Source organism: Nilaparvata lugens, chromosome 6, assembly GCF_014356525.2.
Source record: "Nilaparvata lugens isolate BPH chromosome 6, ASM1435652v1, whole genome shotgun sequence".
NCBI classification, from domain to species: domain Eukaryota; kingdom Metazoa; phylum Arthropoda; class Insecta; order Hemiptera; family Delphacidae; genus Nilaparvata; species Nilaparvata lugens.
Window position 1 is genome coordinate 42,937,852 of NC_052509.1, and position 20,532 is coordinate 42,958,383.

The 20,532-nt window shown below is 32.3% G+C and overlaps 1 protein-coding gene across 1 annotated transcript in view; it reads left to right on the forward strand.

The window, feature by feature from the left end:
- LOC111054062 (neprilysin-like) overlaps window positions 1-20,532 on the forward strand; it is a 43,476-nt gene that overhangs the window by 19,480 nt on the left and 3,464 nt on the right. Inside the window, exons 3-16 of the mRNA XM_039430829.1 lie at window positions 3,793-3,843; window positions 7,033-7,188; window positions 8,696-8,779; window positions 9,350-9,552; window positions 10,545-10,760; window positions 12,251-12,355; window positions 14,069-14,216; window positions 15,173-15,290; window positions 15,715-15,811; window positions 16,191-16,367; window positions 16,655-16,767; window positions 17,907-17,965; window positions 18,399-18,447; window positions 19,056-19,123. Coding sequence (XP_039286763.1) covers window positions 3,793-3,843; window positions 7,033-7,188; window positions 8,696-8,779; window positions 9,350-9,552; window positions 10,545-10,760; window positions 12,251-12,355; window positions 14,069-14,216; window positions 15,173-15,290; window positions 15,715-15,811; window positions 16,191-16,367; window positions 16,655-16,767; window positions 17,907-17,965; window positions 18,399-18,447; window positions 19,056-19,123 — 1,644 coding nt within the window. The remainder of the gene's footprint in view (window positions 1-3,792; window positions 3,844-7,032; window positions 7,189-8,695; window positions 8,780-9,349; window positions 9,553-10,544; window positions 10,761-12,250; window positions 12,356-14,068; window positions 14,217-15,172; window positions 15,291-15,714; window positions 15,812-16,190; window positions 16,368-16,654; window positions 16,768-17,906; window positions 17,966-18,398; window positions 18,448-19,055; window positions 19,124-20,532) is intronic.

The window sequence follows — 20,532 nt, forward strand, 5'->3', positions numbered from 1 at the left end:
TCTATGAAATTTGGAACGTTTTTTCAACTTTGGAACGATATTATATCTTCATGCGCTGTACGTCAAAAAATGAGTTCTCCAGCGCCCTCTAAAGAAAGCCCTGCATGATTTCTGGTGCGTTTTTTCCATACGCATAAGGCAACAAGCTAGAAATATAAAATCGATATGTGTATAAACATACATTTTTCGGGGACAATATTTTACTTTCCACCCTGTATATGTATTCGCAGTGAACAAACACTAGTATTAATGGCACAGTGTTGTAGAATATTTCCAAAGCTTCAAAATGACATCTGGTTGGAGGCTGTAAGTCCATATTTTACGGCTGGAGCGTCATCGGAAAAAGAGTAAACAGTAATGTTTGCAGCGGAAAACACGCTTTTTCCACCAAATGCCAATCCCAACAATTGGAAAACGGGTGTAACTCATGACTCCTTGAATGTACAGACTTGGGAATGGTATCAATCTCTTTATAATGATGTGTAGAAAGAGATTATTCATCAATCTCAAAAATGTTTGTCATCATGAAAAAACAAAATGGCGGCAAAAATGTGTCGATTTTCAAGAGTTCGTCTGTAATTCTATCAATGTCATGAAAAAATCGATTTTATAGTTCTAGCTTGTTACCTCATGCATATGGAAGAACGCACCAGAAATCATGCAGGGTTTTCTTTGGAGGGCCCTGGAGAACTCATTTTTTGACGTACAACGCATGAAGATATATCGTTCCAAAGTTGAAAAAACGCTCCAAATTTCATAGATTTAAAATTTCTCTGTATCTCTTGCACGAAAAAGGTTATAATGGAATAAAATTTAACAAATTTAGAAAAAAAGTTTTTTTGGGCTTTTGAGGGTTATAACTAAAAATATCTGGTGTGGCGCACTCACACAACTTTCCTTGCTTATTGAACTGTGAGCCCCATTCTTAAAGGAGAATAATTTAGTGGAATAACATAATGACGATTGGCAGCAACATATTCATTTGAAACTACGATCAGACTACTGTATATGTGTATATATAATTGTTTTCAGAGTACTTTTTCCTTTGTGTAAATTGTGAAATTCGATTATATTTTTCAAAAGTCGTCAAAACAGCTGTTCTACAGATGAAATATCTCGACTATGTGTTCTTTTTATGAACTGCTCTACCAACCTACCTCATGCACGAGAAGGAGGTTACAAAGTCCATTTCTCAAGGATGATCAGTTTCCCAGAAAGGAGACTCATGCCAGTTAATAGAGCTGATAAATAACTATACAGAGTATGAATTTGAAAAAGATCGGTCAAGTCATTTTTGAGAAAATCGTGAAAAACATGTTTTTTTAGTAATTATCCGCCATTTTTCTTAAGAATATTATGGAGCTCCTGCAATTTTCTCAGAAATAAGACTCATGTCAGTCGATAGGGCTCATGAATAGCTATCCATGGTATAAATTTGAAGAAAATCGTTAGAGCCGTTTTCGAGAAAATCGTGAAAAACATGGTTTTTTAGTGATTATCCGCCATTTTTCTCAAGAATATTACGGAGCTCCTGCAATTTTCCCAGAAATGAGACTCATGTCTGTTGATAGGGCTCATGAATAGCTATCTATGGTATAAATTTGAAGAAAATCGTTAAAGCCGTTTTCGAGAAAACCGTGAAAAACATGGTTTTTTAGTAATTATCCGCCATTTTTTCCGCCATCTTGAATTGAATTTTATTGAATTTCTTATTGTCGGATCCTTATGGTATGAGGACCTTAATTTTATAATTTCAAGTCAAACGGTTAATTAAGAATAGAGTTATCGTGTTCACAGACATACACACTGTGGGGGGTTATACCTGTCTCCTGTCGGTGACGGCACTTATCTGAGGGTTAATTCCTGTTTTGGGAAGTACCCTTGTTACACGAAATAGGGAAAAATGTCTAGAGTATACTAGATTATTTTCCTGACAATTAATCAAAGGATTAATTGTACTATTTTTTCTCAAGATCAAGTAACTCGATGATGAGTTACTATTAGCCACTGAAATGAATATGATATTAGCAAATAAATAAGCTATAAGCAAGGTCGAACACAGGGTCACTAAGGAACAACATGTGATGACAAGTTGCATTTATTAAATTTACTAAATCATATAAGAATATTGTTTGTTCAATAATAAATAATAAATGAATTTGATAATGAAGGGTTAAGCCCATAAACAATATAATTTGAATTTTAAAGAGTTCTTTCAAGTTAATAAATTTATTAAGGATGAGCATGTAGTGCTTTCACCCAAGGGTTGCCCGACTCAAGTTTGGACAGTGTAACGTCAGAATTTTTACAAACGATATACCAGTTTGTCCATGGAAAATTGAGTCGAAGAGATTTTGAAGTAATAATAATATTATAAATCACTCACATTTATATGGGCCCATAATATACGCGCACTCACTCATGAAGATTTGTTCACTGCATGGCTGGCATCTTTTGTCAGGCTGCATGGCATCATATTAGGCTTCATTATTTGGCTCGCGATTTTAATAATAATTGATAACTCCTTTTTAACTGAGACTTGGTAATCAAATTAAATTCTAACGTTACGGGAACTCTACATTAATTGAAATTTAGCACTCTTACATAAATTTAACAATGAAACATTTAAAATGACAAAAAAATAACAATAGGAGTTACAAACGACTCTCCATTAGCGTGCTCAGTTAATCTCTCTCTTTTCACCTTAGAAGAATTCTTCTCCGAAATTGAGAAGCTAGGTTTGGGGAAGAAAAGGTCACATGACCAGTTAATGACCAATCACTGGTCAGAAAAACAAATCTACCAATAGGATGGCTACAAATGAAGAAATGCGCTCAGGTGTGCCATATAGAAAAAATAAATAATTTTACAAATAAAAACGAAAACAAGCGAAACAAATATAGGGGAACAATGAGCAGATTTTTCAGCAGGTCAGAGTATACAAAAAACAATATAATAAAATTAAAAATCAAAGCAAGCAGTCAACAACCAGAAACAGACATGCCGGTTATCAGCTGACTGATAAGGTAGCTGGCTCAGTTTGCATCGAGAAACTAACCCTTATTGTAAACAAACATTCATTATGCTGTTATAGGTTATTCGAAAACCATTTACAACTGTTTGCGAATCTGGATCTTAATAAATGAATATATCATAGATTTTGTTATTATTTCAACAGCCAATAAAGGTGGGTAGTCGTAATTTTTAGCTTATTAGTATAGAAAGTTGCTTATCAAAGCTGTTTAGCGAATCTCACCGTGACAACACATACACACATACACACATACACACACACAGACCAACACCCAAAAATCATGTTTTTGGACTCAGGGGACCTTGAAACGTATAGAAAACTTGAAATTAGGGTACCTTAATTATTTTTACTTTCCTTACTTATGGTAATAAGGCAAGGAAAGTAAAAATATGCGTTTTAGAGAAAAATTGTATGAAACAAAAATTGTAGAGGAATATTTTAAAAATATTTTCGTCAAAAAAAACGGTTGAATATCTCTAACGGTTATTGAAATACAAGCGATATAGCAAGACCCTGAAAATGTTGGCGGCCATCTTGTTTCCGAGGTGTTTGCCTGTGATTTCGACTTATCATCATCACGATCCTTATTATGCTAGACCTAACGAAGAAATTGAGACATCTTCCACGGCTGTTACTCAAAAATGACCACGGAGTGCCTTATTCATGACAATTGCGCCCGGACTATGATGAATAATCTTGATTTTTCAATTTTATTTTTCTAAAATAACTCAAACGTTAATTACAATGTTGTTTTCCAGGTGATAGAAAATTGCAACATGTATGCGAGAGTAAGGACTGCATTCAAACTGGTAAGTAGAACATTCAAAGAAATTATTCATTGTGAAGTAATGAAAGTATGATGATTCTTGAATTTTTTGGTTTGATCAGTTTAATAGCAGCATTTATCTATTTATTCTATGCATTTATTTACAAGACATTTATTTTATCAAAAATTCATTGAATTGTTTTACTTATAACAATAAAAAAAATATTTATAACAATAAAATATTTTTAATATCACTTTTCAAGATATTGGCGTCTAATGTAGAAATGTTTGGAACAGTTCATTTCAAGTTTGGTAACAGATAAATTATTCATGAATAAAGGATATTATTCATTCATGATATATTTTTCTTGATAATGTTGATTAAATAAAAAAAATTCTCTGAAAATATCAAACATGAGGATGTTATTTAATTCGATCATTTTTTTTTTTTGAAATGGAATAACTTTCTTCAAAATTGATATCTTCAGATACAATTTTCTGTTTTCTCAGAGCCCTGTCGCCTCAAACGAAAATGTCGTTACGCGGTACGGTATCATAAAAGATTGAAGGGGCAAATGCCTCAACACAGTACTACACTACTCAGTGGCAATTATAGTTTTCGCTCCTTAGTTTGTGTAAAACAAGTTGAGACTTGGCCCTCCATCCGAAGAAATTACAGGGTTGCCAAATCGTGTAAAATTGCAACTTTCTCAAATTTCCAATTCAACGTCAGAATTGGATGTATAATATCATCCCCGATATCCTAGTAGTGCTAAAAAAGTTTCAGGGTTGAAGGAATCTCATTTTTATGATAAAATTGGAAACATCGCGAAGATTTGTTTTTCTTTTGAATACCACTTCTCTCAGAATCATGTAGCGTCGTAATGAGTAATAATTTTATATCATATGAACGGGGAGACTGACTATTGGTGTCTGGATAATTTTTATCCGACCCATAGATATTTTTCAATTAATAATATTATGTTCGTCAATTTCGAGACATTTCGAGCAGAAAACATGAAATTTTTGACATGCTAGAAACTTTTTTGTTTCAAAAGATAAGTAGGTGGTGAACCGAGAAAGTTTCTCAGAAATAATTGAAATTATTTTTCCAATTGTCAAACGTACTCGGAAGAACGTATTTTGGCCTCTCAGGAGTTTCAAAGTCAAGGATAGCGGCTAAATGGTGTGCCGCCATATGCTATCAATAGCTGGGATCAACAAATTCAAAATACAGAACGATTGAAAAATTCAGCAACTGCAAGCCAGATGATCATAATAATAGTGAAAATGACAACCCCGCCTTGAATAATCCAAGCGGTGTTTCATTACAGACTTTCTAGAGGCAATCAGCTGCTTGCGTTTGAAATAATTCAGTCAATAATCTTGTAAATTGCCAGCCTTTAGCATACAATTTGGTACACAATGCATACCATGCAGCCACTCTTCTAACTTTGAAATTCCTTTGAGACCAAAATACGATCTTCCGACTACTATTGACAATTGAAAAACAATTTCAATTATTTCTGAGAAACTTTCTCGCTTTCACCACCAACTTATCTTTCGGAACAAAAAAGTTTCCAGCATGTCGTAAATTTCATGTTTTCTGCTCGAAATGTCTCGACATTGACGAACATAATTATTAATTAAAAATATCTATGGGTCGGATAAAAATTATCCAGACACCAATAGAAAGGAGACAGTCTCCCCGTTGATTTGATATAAAATTATAACGCATTACGACGCTACATGATTCTGAGAGAAGTGATTTTCAAAAGAAAAACAAATCTTCGCGATGTTTCCAATCTATCTTTTATCTATCTATCTATATAAAAGCGAAATGGCACTCACTCACTGACTGACTGACTGACTCACTCACTCGCAGAACTAAAAATCTACCTGACCAAAAACGTTCAAATTTGGTAGGTATGTTCAGTTGGCCCTTTAGAGGCGCACTAAGAAATCCTTTGGCGATATTTCAACTCTAAAGGTGGTTTTTGAGGGTTTAAAGTTCGTCTTTTAGCATGTATATTCTTCTTAATCTCTTAATTATAATTGAAAAATGTCCATACCATATGTTAATATAGAACTATAATCTAGAGAGAGTACCTCTTCGAAACAGTTGTTGTTAACTGGTAACTAAATTAATAATTTTGTCGGGTTGGCATTAAGTTAAGTTGTCTTTGTTAGGTTGGCATTAAGTTAAGTTGACTTTTTTAGGCTGGCACCAAGTTGAAGATTGAAATGCATTTATCGCTGATCTCATTCTTGGACGGTCCAGTCGGGGGTCCAGGGGGCGGAGCCCCCTTGCTAGACGGATATGGCGAGCGAAGCGAGCCTGACGGCTAGTTTAATCATAAAAGTTAAATTTCCTTTTCATCTTTCAACCCTGAAACTTTTTTAGCACTACTAGGATATCGGGGATGATATTAAACATCCAATTCTGACGTTGAATTGGAAATTTGAGAAAGTTGCAATTTTACACGATTTGGCAACCCTGTAATTTCTTCGGATGGAGGGCCAAGTCTCAACTTGTGTTACACAAACTATATTTAGGCTGTGCAAAGGCTAAAAATAAACTTTCTACTGGTGATATTTTTCAATGTTTTTGATTTGTATGCTATCAAGCTATCAAAATGAAAACGTTTTCTCAGGAAAAAAAATTTTTTCCGATCATTACTTTTTGAGATATGAATGCTCAAAGTCTAAATTTTTGGGATAGAACATTTCATATTCGGTAAAAGATCTATGAAATTTAGAGGAAAACTTGTATTGTCGTTCGAATAAGATAAATATTACCTGAAAATATATATATATATTTTTTTAAAGTTATCCAATTTACTAAAAATGACCAAAAAAATCTTTTGTTAACTTTTTTTAGCCATTTTTCAAATTCTAACATTCTTAAAAATTCCTATTTTCAAGAAATGTTTGTTTCATTCAATCAACAATACCATGAAGAATTTATCATCTAAATCTCATGGATTTATCTCGTACCGAATATGAAATTTTCTGTCCCAAAAATTAAACTTTGGGCGTTCATATCTCAAAAAGTGATGATATGTGTGTACACACACACACACACACACACACACACCAATACCCAAAAACCACTTTTTTGGACTCAGGGGACCTTGTAACGTATAGAAATTTAGAAATTGAGGTACCCTAATTTTTTTCGGAAAGCAATACTTTCCTTACCTATGGTAATGGGGCAATGACTTGTTGGCAGCGGCCATGCTTTTGCAGAGTATGGACGTGAGTGTGGATCCGTGCGATGACTTCTACACGTATGCATGTGGCAATTGGGGCAGCAGTCACGTGTCTCTGGAGGGGCCCCTCTCTTGGTTCACTGAACGTACTAAACATCTACAGAGCAGAGTATATGGTGATTTATTACAATTTTTTTGTAGATTCACAGCTTGATATTTGAATATTTATACAGGCTGTCACAAGAAAGGTGTAACAGCCGAAGACCATAGATTCTACATGGAATTTGCAACAAAAAATGTCAAGTAAAATGTTTTTAACTGGAAAACTATTAGACGAAATCTAAAAGCTGCGTTTACACCAAAGTTAATAACATAATCCTTAGGGATTCTATTAGTTTGAACATAACTTATCATACACATGATGAACATATGTGTTTGTCAAGTTCCGTTCAAACTAATAGAATCTATACTGTGTTTGAGTTACAGTATTAACATTCTGTTAATCACTTTGGTGTAAACCCAGCTTAAGGATATGGATGGAAAGAGGCAGAAATTCCCAATAAAAGTAGCCTAATCATAATTTCTTACTTTTTTGAATTTTTTACAAGCGCTCAGGGTTGAAAAAAGTACATTTGTTGAGTAAAAAAGCCAAATTTCAAACAGTTTGAATGCTCATAAAAAGTTAAAAAACGTCAAAAAAGAATCAAATCATATGAATCTTATTAAAAATGTATTCCTCTTTCCAACCATATCCCTGCAGTTGGATTTTGACTGATACCTTCTAGTTATTGACGCTTATCAAAAATATCGAATAATCTATATATTTCGGAAACCAAGGTCAATATAAGAAAATTTTACTGGACATTTTTTGTTGCAAATTCCATGTATTATTTATGGTCTTTGGCTGTTACACGTTCAGTGGGACACCTTGTCTATTTATATAGCTATAGCTTGATATTCGTATTGATATTACCGCTAATCAAATTATAATGAATTAGTTATTTGTGCAACAAGTGCGCAAAGTGACACTGCAACGAAAGAAATATTTGCGCACGAGCTGTAGGCAAGTGCGGAATGGTTTCTTGAGTGCAGCAAATAAAGGAATTTTGCGCACGTATTTCACATTAAATTTTTCCTACAGTTACCATTGAATATGAAAAGTGAGTAATTATGGGTAGAATGTACTGAAATCCATCAAATGTATGATTTTTTAATTAATATTGGAATTGGTAATTCAATACAAAATTGTTCTATTTATTATTTTTTAAAGTATTAATTAATAATAATTTAATCAATTATATATAAATTTTTAAACTTTAAAAATTTTAGTTTCAAATTTTTAAATGTTTAATGTTTAAATTTTTACATGTTTTAATTTTAATTTTTATAATTCATCAATTCGTTTTAAATATCCATTTTGTCACTGGTCCTCTATATAACCTAATAACTATTTTGCATTTTCTTGCTGCAAATCTGGAGAAAGCAAAGTACTCACTTTGCACTATAGTGCGGAAAAGTGATTCTTTGCGGCCTGCGATCAGTGCAGAAATGGTCACTTTTTAATGTATCTGTAGGAGAAGTCTATTAGAGTACTGTTAATAGTGTGTTAGAGCACCATGTCTAATAATATCAATTAATCATTATTGAAATAATATGAGATTATATACAATATTCTATTTTCAGACATACTGAGGGATAATGACAGCACATCAGATCCGATGCCTTTAAAGTATGCTCGTCAACTATACAGATCATGCCTTGATACAGGTATGTTTTTAAATATATAGGCTATTGTATAATGTGTCAAATACTACTATAGAATAATATGGTTCACAAAAAAGAATCTACTCATTAATAAAAACAATATAAAAACTTGTAGTACTTTTTATTATTATTGCACAAAAGTAGCCCATATAAGTGAAGTGTTTTTAAGAATCTACTCGTATACAGTACCTACACCTACATGATTGAATTCAACTTCAGTTGCAAAAGTAATATGATTATATTTTTTCTTGTAGGCTACGATCAAGGATAGTATAATTTAGCTATCCAGCTGTGTACTTGTGTACTATTCTTGGGCTATATACTATTGCTGATATAGCTATATACTATTCTATATATTATTCTTGGCTACGATAACACTCATACTTGCCTTTTGCTAGATGATTCAAGGGATTCATCAAATTTATGATATTTATATGATGCCTTATTCCATGATATTTATCTAGAATAAATTATATCTAACTTCGATTCACTTGATCTAAATTCAAATCTTCCGTAAGATCCATTGATTCCACAGATTCACATTGTAGTAAATTGATGAAATATTTCTTGCAGCTCAACTTGATAAACTGGGAATTGAACCAATGATGCAAGTGTTGGACAGAGTGAGATTGCCAAGAGCGATCCCCTCTGAAGAGACGACCGCCAACTTCAGTCTAGCTCGAACTCTGGCTCTAGCACAGCGAGTTCTCAGCATGGATATTCTAGTCACTTTGTCGCTAGATGTTGACAACTCAACAAACCTCACTACAATAAATGTAAGTATTTCCAAATAATGCTTTTCTGAATAGTCATGATTGTTGATAAATCAAGAACACAAGAGTTCATACAGCGATAGGAATACAACGGTGGCGATGTCGCCGTTCTGAACCGGCCAGCGTTCTCTAATTTCTAGTGAGTATTCAAGCGCTCATGTTAAACTTATGAAGTTCCCTCTCTACAAGACACTACTGATTCTGATTGACAGATTGGCAACTGCGCTCCCACCTATTACTCTATAGGTGCGTACAGATATACGCGCCGCGAATAACAGCAATTCAATTCTAATCAGCTGATAATATCTATATTTTTACAGAAACGGTAAGATATAGATATAAAAAGCTTGGCATCAGCTGATTAAAAGTGAAAAGAGATCCTCCTTTCGAATGTTCTCCGCCGTAATACCAAATGTACCATTCCATTCATGAAATGTAAAGAACCTTTCATTCAAAGGTTTTAAAGAACTGAACTTTAATCTGATTACTTTAAATTTCCACCTCCTAATTTTGAAAATTAGTTCTCTATAATATATTAGAGTAGTAGTAACTTGATTCAAATAAATTATTGACGAACCAAATCTGAACTCTATTCTAATTACTTGATATTTCCACCTCCTGATTTTGAGAATTAGTTCTCTATACAGTAGTAATTTGATTCAAATGAATTATTGATGAAACTAATCTGAACTCCAATCTGATTACTTGATATTTCCACCTCCTTATTTTGAGAAGCAGTTCTCTATACAGTGATAACTTGATTCATATAAACTTTTAACGAACCAAATCAGATAAGCTGAACTATTAAGAAGAATTCTCCATAATCTTCCTAATCAAGTCTCAATTCCTATGATTATCCCACTCTTAGATGGCATCATGGTCTAGATAGGAAACGTGGACGTATCAATATTTCCCCAATAAATTTGAAAAGCTGTGGCCCCTGCTGGGGCAATTGCAGTTGTAGCAGTCTCGAAGATGTCAGGTCTCGCCTACAGGTCTCACCAGCACTGGGCTTCTCGCCGCTGCCAGAGCTGCACCTGGTCACTAAGCCAGTCGAGCACAGCCAGGCGCAACTCGACCCTCGGGACATCCTGCTGCTCAAGGTCACCTACATTGCCAGTGTCCTTGCTGAGCTCTATCCTGTCGTCAACACCAGCAACTACAACACAATCGCCTTCAAAATTCTGCTCATGGAGTCTCATATCAAAGCTGTGAGTATCATATGTGACTTCAATTTCGAATTTTTTAGTTTCTAAGTAACTTTTGACCTTCGCTCTCACAGAAGTTCTATGTTTTCAAGATAGACCAACCTTTTGACAATAGTCACAAATATTTCAAATGGAATAAAATTTCACTTCGATTACTTTTTTCATTATTATATTAAAATAGTTTTTTGTATATCTAGAGTGAAAAGTACTGTTTTTTCTCCCTGAGAGAAAAGTTCGAATCCCGAGGCGAAACCGAGGGCAACAATTTTCCTGAGGGAGAAAAAACATTTTTCACTTGTGATATAAACAACATTTTTCCTTAACCTACATATTTATGAAAACTGCAAATAAAATAATTTTTAAAAACGTACGTGACCAAACAATCTGTTACAGTTCTCTGCCGAAAGCGCCATCTGTCGGCAAAAGTTGTAACAACAATGGTCGCAACAACTACAGCTATGATGAAGTTCCCGTTTCAAATTTCATTAGTTAATGAGGAATATTCGTTGACTGGTATTTTGAATAACATGGAAAAATAAATAAAATTTATACATTCTTTTAGTATAGTGATGTGAAGTTTGTAATAATTTTAGCAAACAAACATAAATTTCATATATTGATCAAATGTCTGGTTGAGGTATTGAATTTATTTGGTTTAATGACTATTCTACATGCTTCCTCATCTGAGCTTAGACCTTTTAACCTATTGCAAATGTACGTTTTTAAAATAGAGATGCTTCCCATGTTATTTAAATGGTGTTACTTTTACGCTCTAGGGAGTTTTTCTGTTTTTAGTACCGAGAGCGAAAAAGTGACACTTAAGTATTATGTTCCAGGGAGTAAAGTAAGCACCTTAGGCAGGAGGTGGAGGAAAATATCATTATCCACCTATAATATTAGTATCGAGTGACCTGCCTGGCTCAGGTCCGGTCCCAGGGTTTTCAAGATCAATTTTCAGGACCTCTGACAAGACCCAAAGACTGTTATTGGGCAGCCGGGACCGATGGCCTAGAGTGTCCATTTTCTCATTTTAAGAAGCAATAATTGCGTTTTTAACTTTAAATTAATGTTGATAAATTTCTGGCTGTGTCGTAAATTTCCCTCCTTTCAATTTCAACCATTTTCTCCTTTATATTTGTCTGGAAATTTGTGAGATTGTTTATTACATTTTTGTATCGTAATCTTTTATCAATATTGATAAACGTTTACAAAAAAACTGAATGGAAGGTAGGCTACGTAAGATATCGATGTTACTCTTTATTGTTTATTAAACATAATAATAATAATAATAATAATATAATCCACATTATTATTGTTTGTCATTAAAAAAATTAAAATACACAACTAGCATTGGTAGATCCATTAAGCCCCGATTGATTTCCACTACCTTAGAATGATACCTCTTAATAAAAGTTGGCATAAACGTATATTGACTACAATACAGTCATTTGCTCTTCAATGAAATGATAATTTCAATTTTATTCAAACTTAAGGATGCCGATCAATTGAATATTGAAGATGAGCCAGAGAGGATGACTTTTGGAGACCTCCAGAAACTCATGGACGAGGCAAACAGCACTGGAGAGCCAAATACAAGGGTACTCACATTAATATTCTTTTTTAATTGAGTCTTTGCAGAAGTAGTTGGATTCATGAACAATTATAACTCTATTGTAACTTCATTTTCGATAAAAAATATTGAGGGAAAAACACATACTTTCTCATTTGATCAGTTAAAAGAGTTCAATGACCTGATGTGTCGGTATTTAATTGCTATAAGACGATATATGGTGATGACAATTTAATAACAGCTATCCTACTCTTGATTGTATCATAAACTTTCCATGATATTGACTAATAATTTTCAGAAAAACGTAGAATGTGGAATGGATCTCAGATGATGACTGTAATAATATCTTAACGAATAATGGACATCGAATCGCTTCATTGTCAATTCAAAGCATGAAGCCAATTATTGACATGTAATACTCCCATATTGGCAACAATACACTTATCATGCCGTGTACTGATAATGTAAAGCAGCTTCTGCAGTTGCAGGTTTCTCTTTCATGTAAAAGAGAGATATAATCGACGTTGCATGTTCGAGCTGAGTCTGATGTCACTGATGCCCCTATTAAACATGCAGAATTAGCGGATATTAGCTTTATCTTTAACTCCAAAATTTGCTCGGCTCAAATAGCTGAACGCATAATGAATGTAACACGAAGCTGAAAGGATAGCATGAAATGTTCTATAATATCATAACTATATCTACTGTAGCTTTCCTTTTCAATGCTCATAATGGAATCATTGAACCTTTTGAAAATCACCTCGACATTTGAAGAACCGGGAACAAATTAACAATGATTAGAATGATTGATGGGAGATTAGAAGATACATTTTGTTTAGTGTAATTTAAAATATTTAAGGAATTTATAGATTTAAAAGGATAAACAAAACTGTTTATGATAAGGCTACTTCGTTTCAGGCACAGTAGGCCAATACTCTTCATTATAGGCTACATTATTATTAGCACATAATTATAATAGGAGGTTTATGGAATTTAGAAGCAAAGGCTATTTTCATCAGTAAGCGGCATGTCCTTTCCTCAAATAGTTTCAAGTTACAAATTAGAAAAAGAATTTCGGGGACCGAGCTTCGCTCTGGAGTACAAAAGCATAAAAAATGTATTACGAAAGAAGAAATTATAATAACATTCATTCAGAAATGTTCTATCTAATCACAGCAAATTGAGATTAATTTCAAGAGGAATGCCGAAATTCCCCTCACAAAGGCCCAGTTGCACAAAAGCCGGTTAAATTTTAATCCTGATTAACTTCATGTGAACCAAATCAAAGAAGACAAAAAGATGGATCTACTGGAATTAATCAGGATTGAAAATAACCCGGCTTTTTTGCAACCGGCACTAAGTACCTGATTGAATTATTACTATAACTCACAGGTATTACCTATACTTGTATCCTCAATGGTGTCTCGGAAAATGAATCTTCTCAAAACGTTCTGTAATCTGGAAGCAGTTCGTACATTTTCCATGCATGCATATTATACACCATATCAAGTATAATAAGTTTAAAGATTAGAATTTACTCATTTCTTGATACAAGCTCTTGTTTTGAATCATTCTACACTACTTGCAACAATTGGATTTGAAATTTCTATGAAATATCCTCCAAATAATGAAATAACATTATTTTTGTATCATGTACACTTTGTACAGGTGTGTTATCAAGTAGGTAGTGTATTCTTCAATGCATTATCATTGTATCCAATCATCAATCTATAAATTCCAGTTCGATTGGGCTGAATATTTGGAAGTTTTATTGGAAAACCTCAACCTGAACATGACTGTTGGTTTATCGTCAATAGTGTATGTGCATGGGACGAGCTACTTCGCTGCCATGGGTCAGAGATTGCACAAAGTCAAGACAGAATCAATACGTAAGCATCTTATAATGTTATTTCACATACTGTATTATGTTATTACAGTATCATGTTTGATCAGGTCACTCCCGTGTTATTGGATGGGCACGTTAAACTGTCGGTCCCGGCTGAAGTATGACAGTTGTAAGGCTCACTGATGGCTTAAATTACACATTAAGGCGAGGTGGAACCATCCCGTAAAGGATTCCCCACCATCAAAAGCCTTAACAAGAATTTACTGTAAGAATTTACTTTGCTTTATTCAGATTGTGATTTGGTGTAGAAATTGAAAAGGGCATAACTAACCTATGTATAATATTTGGACAATTTGAAACTAAAATTAGGAAATTGAAGTAGTTTTGGGCAATAGCCTGTTTTTTCTTTTCCGATCGTTGTATTGCTTTTGCTAACCTAATAAACAATTATCATTTCAATTTGTTGCTTCAATTTATTATAATTCACAAATCGAATTACATCATAATACGAGTAATCATTATTGATAATCTCTGATTTATTTCGCCGTAATTAATCCCCTTCAATCAAACTGTGTTTACGAATAAACCTATTTTTGTAATTTGTATAATAGGTACTTGAGGAGAGTTACAGTCGATGGTGATCACATGAACTTTGACTGACTCCAGTTGCTTACCAACTACAGCTCTCTTGCAGTCGAAAAGTGTATTGCTCATGTGATATATATTTCTATTAATTAATAAATGTTGGAAATCATGACATTAGCATGTTACACTCTTCTATTAGAAATATCTAGTTGGTGAACATTACTAATTCACATAAAATATATTACTAAAATTACCTTATGAAATTGGATAAATTATTACTGTTTGATATTACTGTTTGTTATTGTTTTGCATGTATTCATTTGTATTTGTATTAGGTATTGTGTGTGTTGATGATTGAATAAATTAAATAATTGACTGATGGAACTTCAACTGAAGAATCGATTTTGTTTGCAGAGCGATTGATATGGTGGAAAATTATTGATGCACTTCTACCACATACTACAACCACATTGAGAATGCTCAAAGATGATTTATTCCGATCAGTTTTTAGAACCAGCGGGAAGCCATCCAGGTAGAAAATAGATAATCGAATCATGTCATAAGTAGCATTGAAACATAATTTTCATAGATTTTTCAAGTAGAAAAAATATTATCTTATTAGAAATTTGAATTATTTTGTGTTATGGAGGAATTCTACAACATCTCTGATAACAGTACTAATTTTAATGAATAATACTATACATTTATCAAATTAAAAAATAAACTCTTCAACCAAAAATATGCTACTCAAGAAGAAAGCGGGAGAACACAGTAAGTGGATTTAAATAGGAGGTTACCTACTGTACCGTATGTTTTGTTTGTTGATGCGTTTTTAATAGAGACTGAACTAGAAGAATATAATTGCTTCAAATAATCATTGATAAATTCGAATTTACAATAGAATAATAAATGCATTATCTTCTTAAAATACAAAAGAAAACTCTGTCTCTTTGCAGGCAGGCAAAATGTACAAGAATTGTTAAGACATTTTTGAATATGGCATTGAGCTATAAAATAGCAGTAGAGGATCCATTACATGAAGTTATACATAGGGTGAGTTTATTGCTTGTTCTAATCTTTTAAAATAAGACTGTTAAGTTTGAAAAGTAATTATATCTGTAATAATTGTGGAAAAATTAATTTATCATGCCCATCCACAATCAGATACCTACTGCTATTACAAAAATTATTAAGGTGTTGAATTTTTATATCAAAAGACAATATAATATTTTACTAATAGTTTGTTCATTCATTTATACTTGTCATCAACTATATAAACTTATGCTCTCCAATCAATACTCTAGACACTGGATACAATGACTGTGGAGCAAACAACTACATTGTTCAAATTATTCAATTATTGGATCGATATTTCAGAATTTCATATCACCTCAACGAATGTCTGTTGATGCTTTCCTCAATGCTATTTCAGGTAAGAGGGATGCTCAAAGACATAATTAGTGCTTTCAAAAGCCTTGTAAGCGAATTGAAATGGATGGACGCCTTCACTAAAGTAGCTACTTTGAAAAAAGTTGATGCAATAAAAAGCTACATTGGCTACCCTGAATGGCTTCTGGATCAAGGAGAACTTGAAAAATTCTATGATGGTGTAAGTTCATATGGTAAATATCTTGAATAAAAATAAATAAATGGAAATAATTTTATTGCCAAGAAACAAATACCATGACATAAGCAACGTCAAACCATTTATCACAAGTTGTACCATACATTACTGTAGCGATAACGTATATTATTGTTACGTGCTGATTTTTAGTCATTTTCCATAGTTAGTTCAACAAACAATAACTATGGTACAGTACCTATCATGTAATTCAATGAGAGTTGACAAATAGGAATGGAAATCAAGGAGTATGATTTTTGCAAATAACATTTCAGGTTGAAGTTGTGAAGGGGGAATTCCTGCAAAGTATGATAAATATGAAAGCAGTGGAGGTGGCAGCATTATTAAAAACAATTGGGAGTCTTCCAGATAATAATCCAAAATACAGGTAAGCTACAAAGAAATTTGACATTAATTATAGATTCAATAATTAATTTAACAAAATCGAAGCCAATATTTCATGGTTTATTACTTTTTCTAACACTTCACGATAGAGCTGAATCTATACAAATTTTGTTAGATGCTCCAATTTTTATTGTAGAAATTCAATCATAACACTTGATAAAAATAACGGTAGATCACTATCGTTGAATAACATCGAAGGAATATGGAATCCATTACCATATTCAGACCTTTTTCATGTGAAGAAGTGGCTCGATCAAAATAAACTCACACTCAATGTTGTTAAGACCAAATATTTGCCAATATATTTTATGAAAAATAGTATGCCAGTTCAAGAGTGTCTCAAGCTTAACTCATGCAATGACCACCTGTCACTTACCTGTAATTGTGAGGCGCTTGAACAGATGGAGAAATACAAATATCTTGAAGTCTTCATAGATTGCAGGCTTTGTTGGACTCCTCATATGGAATACCTCAAATGCCGTATTTGTAGACTAATATATGCCTTTCGGCAGTTGAGGAAGGTTCTTTCAGTCTATCAATTAAGAAGGATATAGGTAATTCGCCTATGTTCAATCAATTATAAATTATGGAATCCTGGCCTATTACGTAATACCGTAATAGTTATATTGTATTACTTCAATATTCAAACATAGGTACCGTATATACTTTCTTCACTAAATTTAATTAACTTTTTATTTTTTAAGTTATATTGTAAATATTTATTATTTTCTTTTAAGTACCAAGTTATTTTTCATTAGAACTCTTTCCCCACACACAGACTTGTCTATGTGGGGAAAATTCACAAGAGTTTTATATTATTTATATTGTATTTGTAATGATTTTGTGAATAAAACTCGATTTGAATTTGAATTTTAATTAAATAACAAACATCCATTATAATATAAAATTAGGATGGACCACAAATTATTATAGCTCAATCACGGAAAAAAAGAATAATTATTAAGTGTTCAACTTCAAAACTCATACAGTGTTTTTTTCCTCAGTAGTCTAATTCATAATTATTGTTAAAATTTCTAAAAAGCGATCATTTCTGTAATTTTTATTCTTATTTTATTTTATTATAGTTTATTCTGAATCTGATTGTTTTATTTATTTTTCTAGTTGGGTCAGTGATCCTATCGAGGTGAATGCTTACTATAGCAGGAACTTGAATGCTATTTGTAAGTATTGAAAATATATAGGTCTAATGAGTCAATGAATTCTTTTCATATAATGAAAGTTTTTCAAAACTATTAAACTCGTACTCCTTTGTTGACAATGTCTGTTTTTGAATCAATCATTAAAAAAGCTTGCATGTTAGCCTGCCTATCTGCTTAAATTGAAAGAGTTTGTAAATTTACATTTATTTGTCCTTTTGTGTATTCACACAATTTTTGGAAATTAATTATTAAAAAATAATTCATATTAATATCTCATATCATCTCATCGATTCACCAACACACTTTCCATTACCCAAGCACAAGCAAAAATCCTATGTAGGCATCACCCGTAATTAGAAGAAAAACACTAATCTTCATAGTTGAATTTAATTATTTCAATGTCAAATTTACTTTTGCGTTGAATAATTCAAATCATATTACATTTTTCATGCAGCAATACCAGCAGGAATATTACAAATACCATTCTACTTTTTGGGTTTGGAGTGAGTATGAAACAACCTATAATAAATTACCCCATTCTAATAGACTAGAATTTTATTACAAGAAAAAATACAATATACAGACGTATACAATAATAAACAATAACATTAATGTTCTGATTTTATTCCCATTATACTATTGGAATACCCTCATATATCACAAATAAGGAATTATTGTAATGGACTGAAGTCTGAAGTATTGATCATAGGACTGCAAACCTTTAAGGATTCTTCAATAACTACAATAAAAAATAATAAATTATAAGAATATTACTATTATTAATTGTTTCTGCTGTCTGTGTGTCTTTGTGAAAAAATGAGGTATATTCATTTATACACCACTTCTAATATTTTTCATGGTTGAAACCTTCATAAGCCTCGAATCTGACAGAATCAATTTTAGACTTTTTTGTGATAGGCCTATATTTTCTTGCTATCATACACGATACAGTAGTAAGTTACTTGAGATTAATTTTCTTGTAAATAATGTACCTTTTCAACAGACGAGCTTATCTTAGAATAAACTGTTTCGTCAATAATAATTAATTATAATAACTTAATTTTTTTAGCACATTCTCACAGTCTCACATGAACATATTTATTATTTTCAGAGCTTTGAACTATGGTGCTATTGGAAGTATTTTAGGACACGAGGTTACTCATGGCTTTGATGTTGAAGGTAAATAATAATAGGAGGAGGATTAAATACATAAATTTTAAAAAGACACATGTGATAATGAAAATTCAGAAGTAACAGTATTGCAGAATTTTCCTTTTATCAAAATTAACAGGTCATGCTGCACGTTCTCTTCATAATTTTTTTCTAATTTAGTTGGTTATCTTTATTATATGTCATTTTTTATAAAGTTGGCAGTCTATATGATTTTACGCAGTCTCTGTAATGAAACATCTGGTGTGGCGCACTCACACAACTTTCCTTGCCGTTATGAAAAATAATTCATATTAATATCTCATATCATCTCATCGATTCACCAACACACTTTCCATTACCCAAGCACAAGCAAAAATCCTATGTAGGCATCACCCGTAATTAGAAGAAAAACACTAATCTTCATAGTTGAATTTAATTATTTCAATGTCAAATTTACTTTTGCGTTGAATAATTCAAATCATATTACATTTTTCATGCAGCAATACCAGCAGGAATATTACAAATACCATTCTACTTTTTGGGTTTGGAGTGAGTATGAAACAACCTATAATAAATTACCCCATTCTAATAGACTAGAATTTTATTACAAGAAAAAATACAATATACAGACGTATACAATAATAAACAATAACATTAATGTTCTGATTTTATTCCCATTATACTATTGGAATACCCTCATATATCACAAATAAGGAATTATTGTAATGGACTGAAGTCTGAAGTATTGATCATAGGACTGCAAACCTTTAAGGATTCTTCAATAACTACAATAAAAAATAATAAATTATAAGAATATTACTATTATTAATTGTTTCTGCTGTCTGTGTGTCTTTGTGAAAAAATGAGGTATATTCATTTATACACCACTTCTAATATTTTTCATGGTTGAAACCTTCATAAGCCTCGAATCTGACAGAATCAATTTTAGACTTTTTTGTGATAGGCCTATATTTTCTTGCTATCATACACGATACAGTAGTAAGTTACTTGAGATTAATTTTCTTGTAAATAATGTACCTTTTCAACAGACGAGCTTATCTTAGAATAAACTGTTTCGTCAATAATAATTAATTATAATAACTTAATTTTTTTAGCACATTCTCACAGTCTCACATGAACATATTTATTATTTTCAGAGCTTTGAACTATGGTGCTATTGGAAGTATTTTAGGACACGAGGTTACTCATGGCTTTGATGTTGAAGGTAAATAATAATAGGAGGAGGATTAAATACATAAATTTTAAAAAGACACATGTGATAATGAAAATTCAGAAGTAACAGTATTGCAGAATTTTCCTTTTATCAAAATTAACAGGTCATGCTGCACGTTCTCTTCATAATTTTTTTCTAATTTAGTTGGTTATCTTTATTATATGTCATTTTTTATAAAGTTGGCAGTCTATATGATTTTACG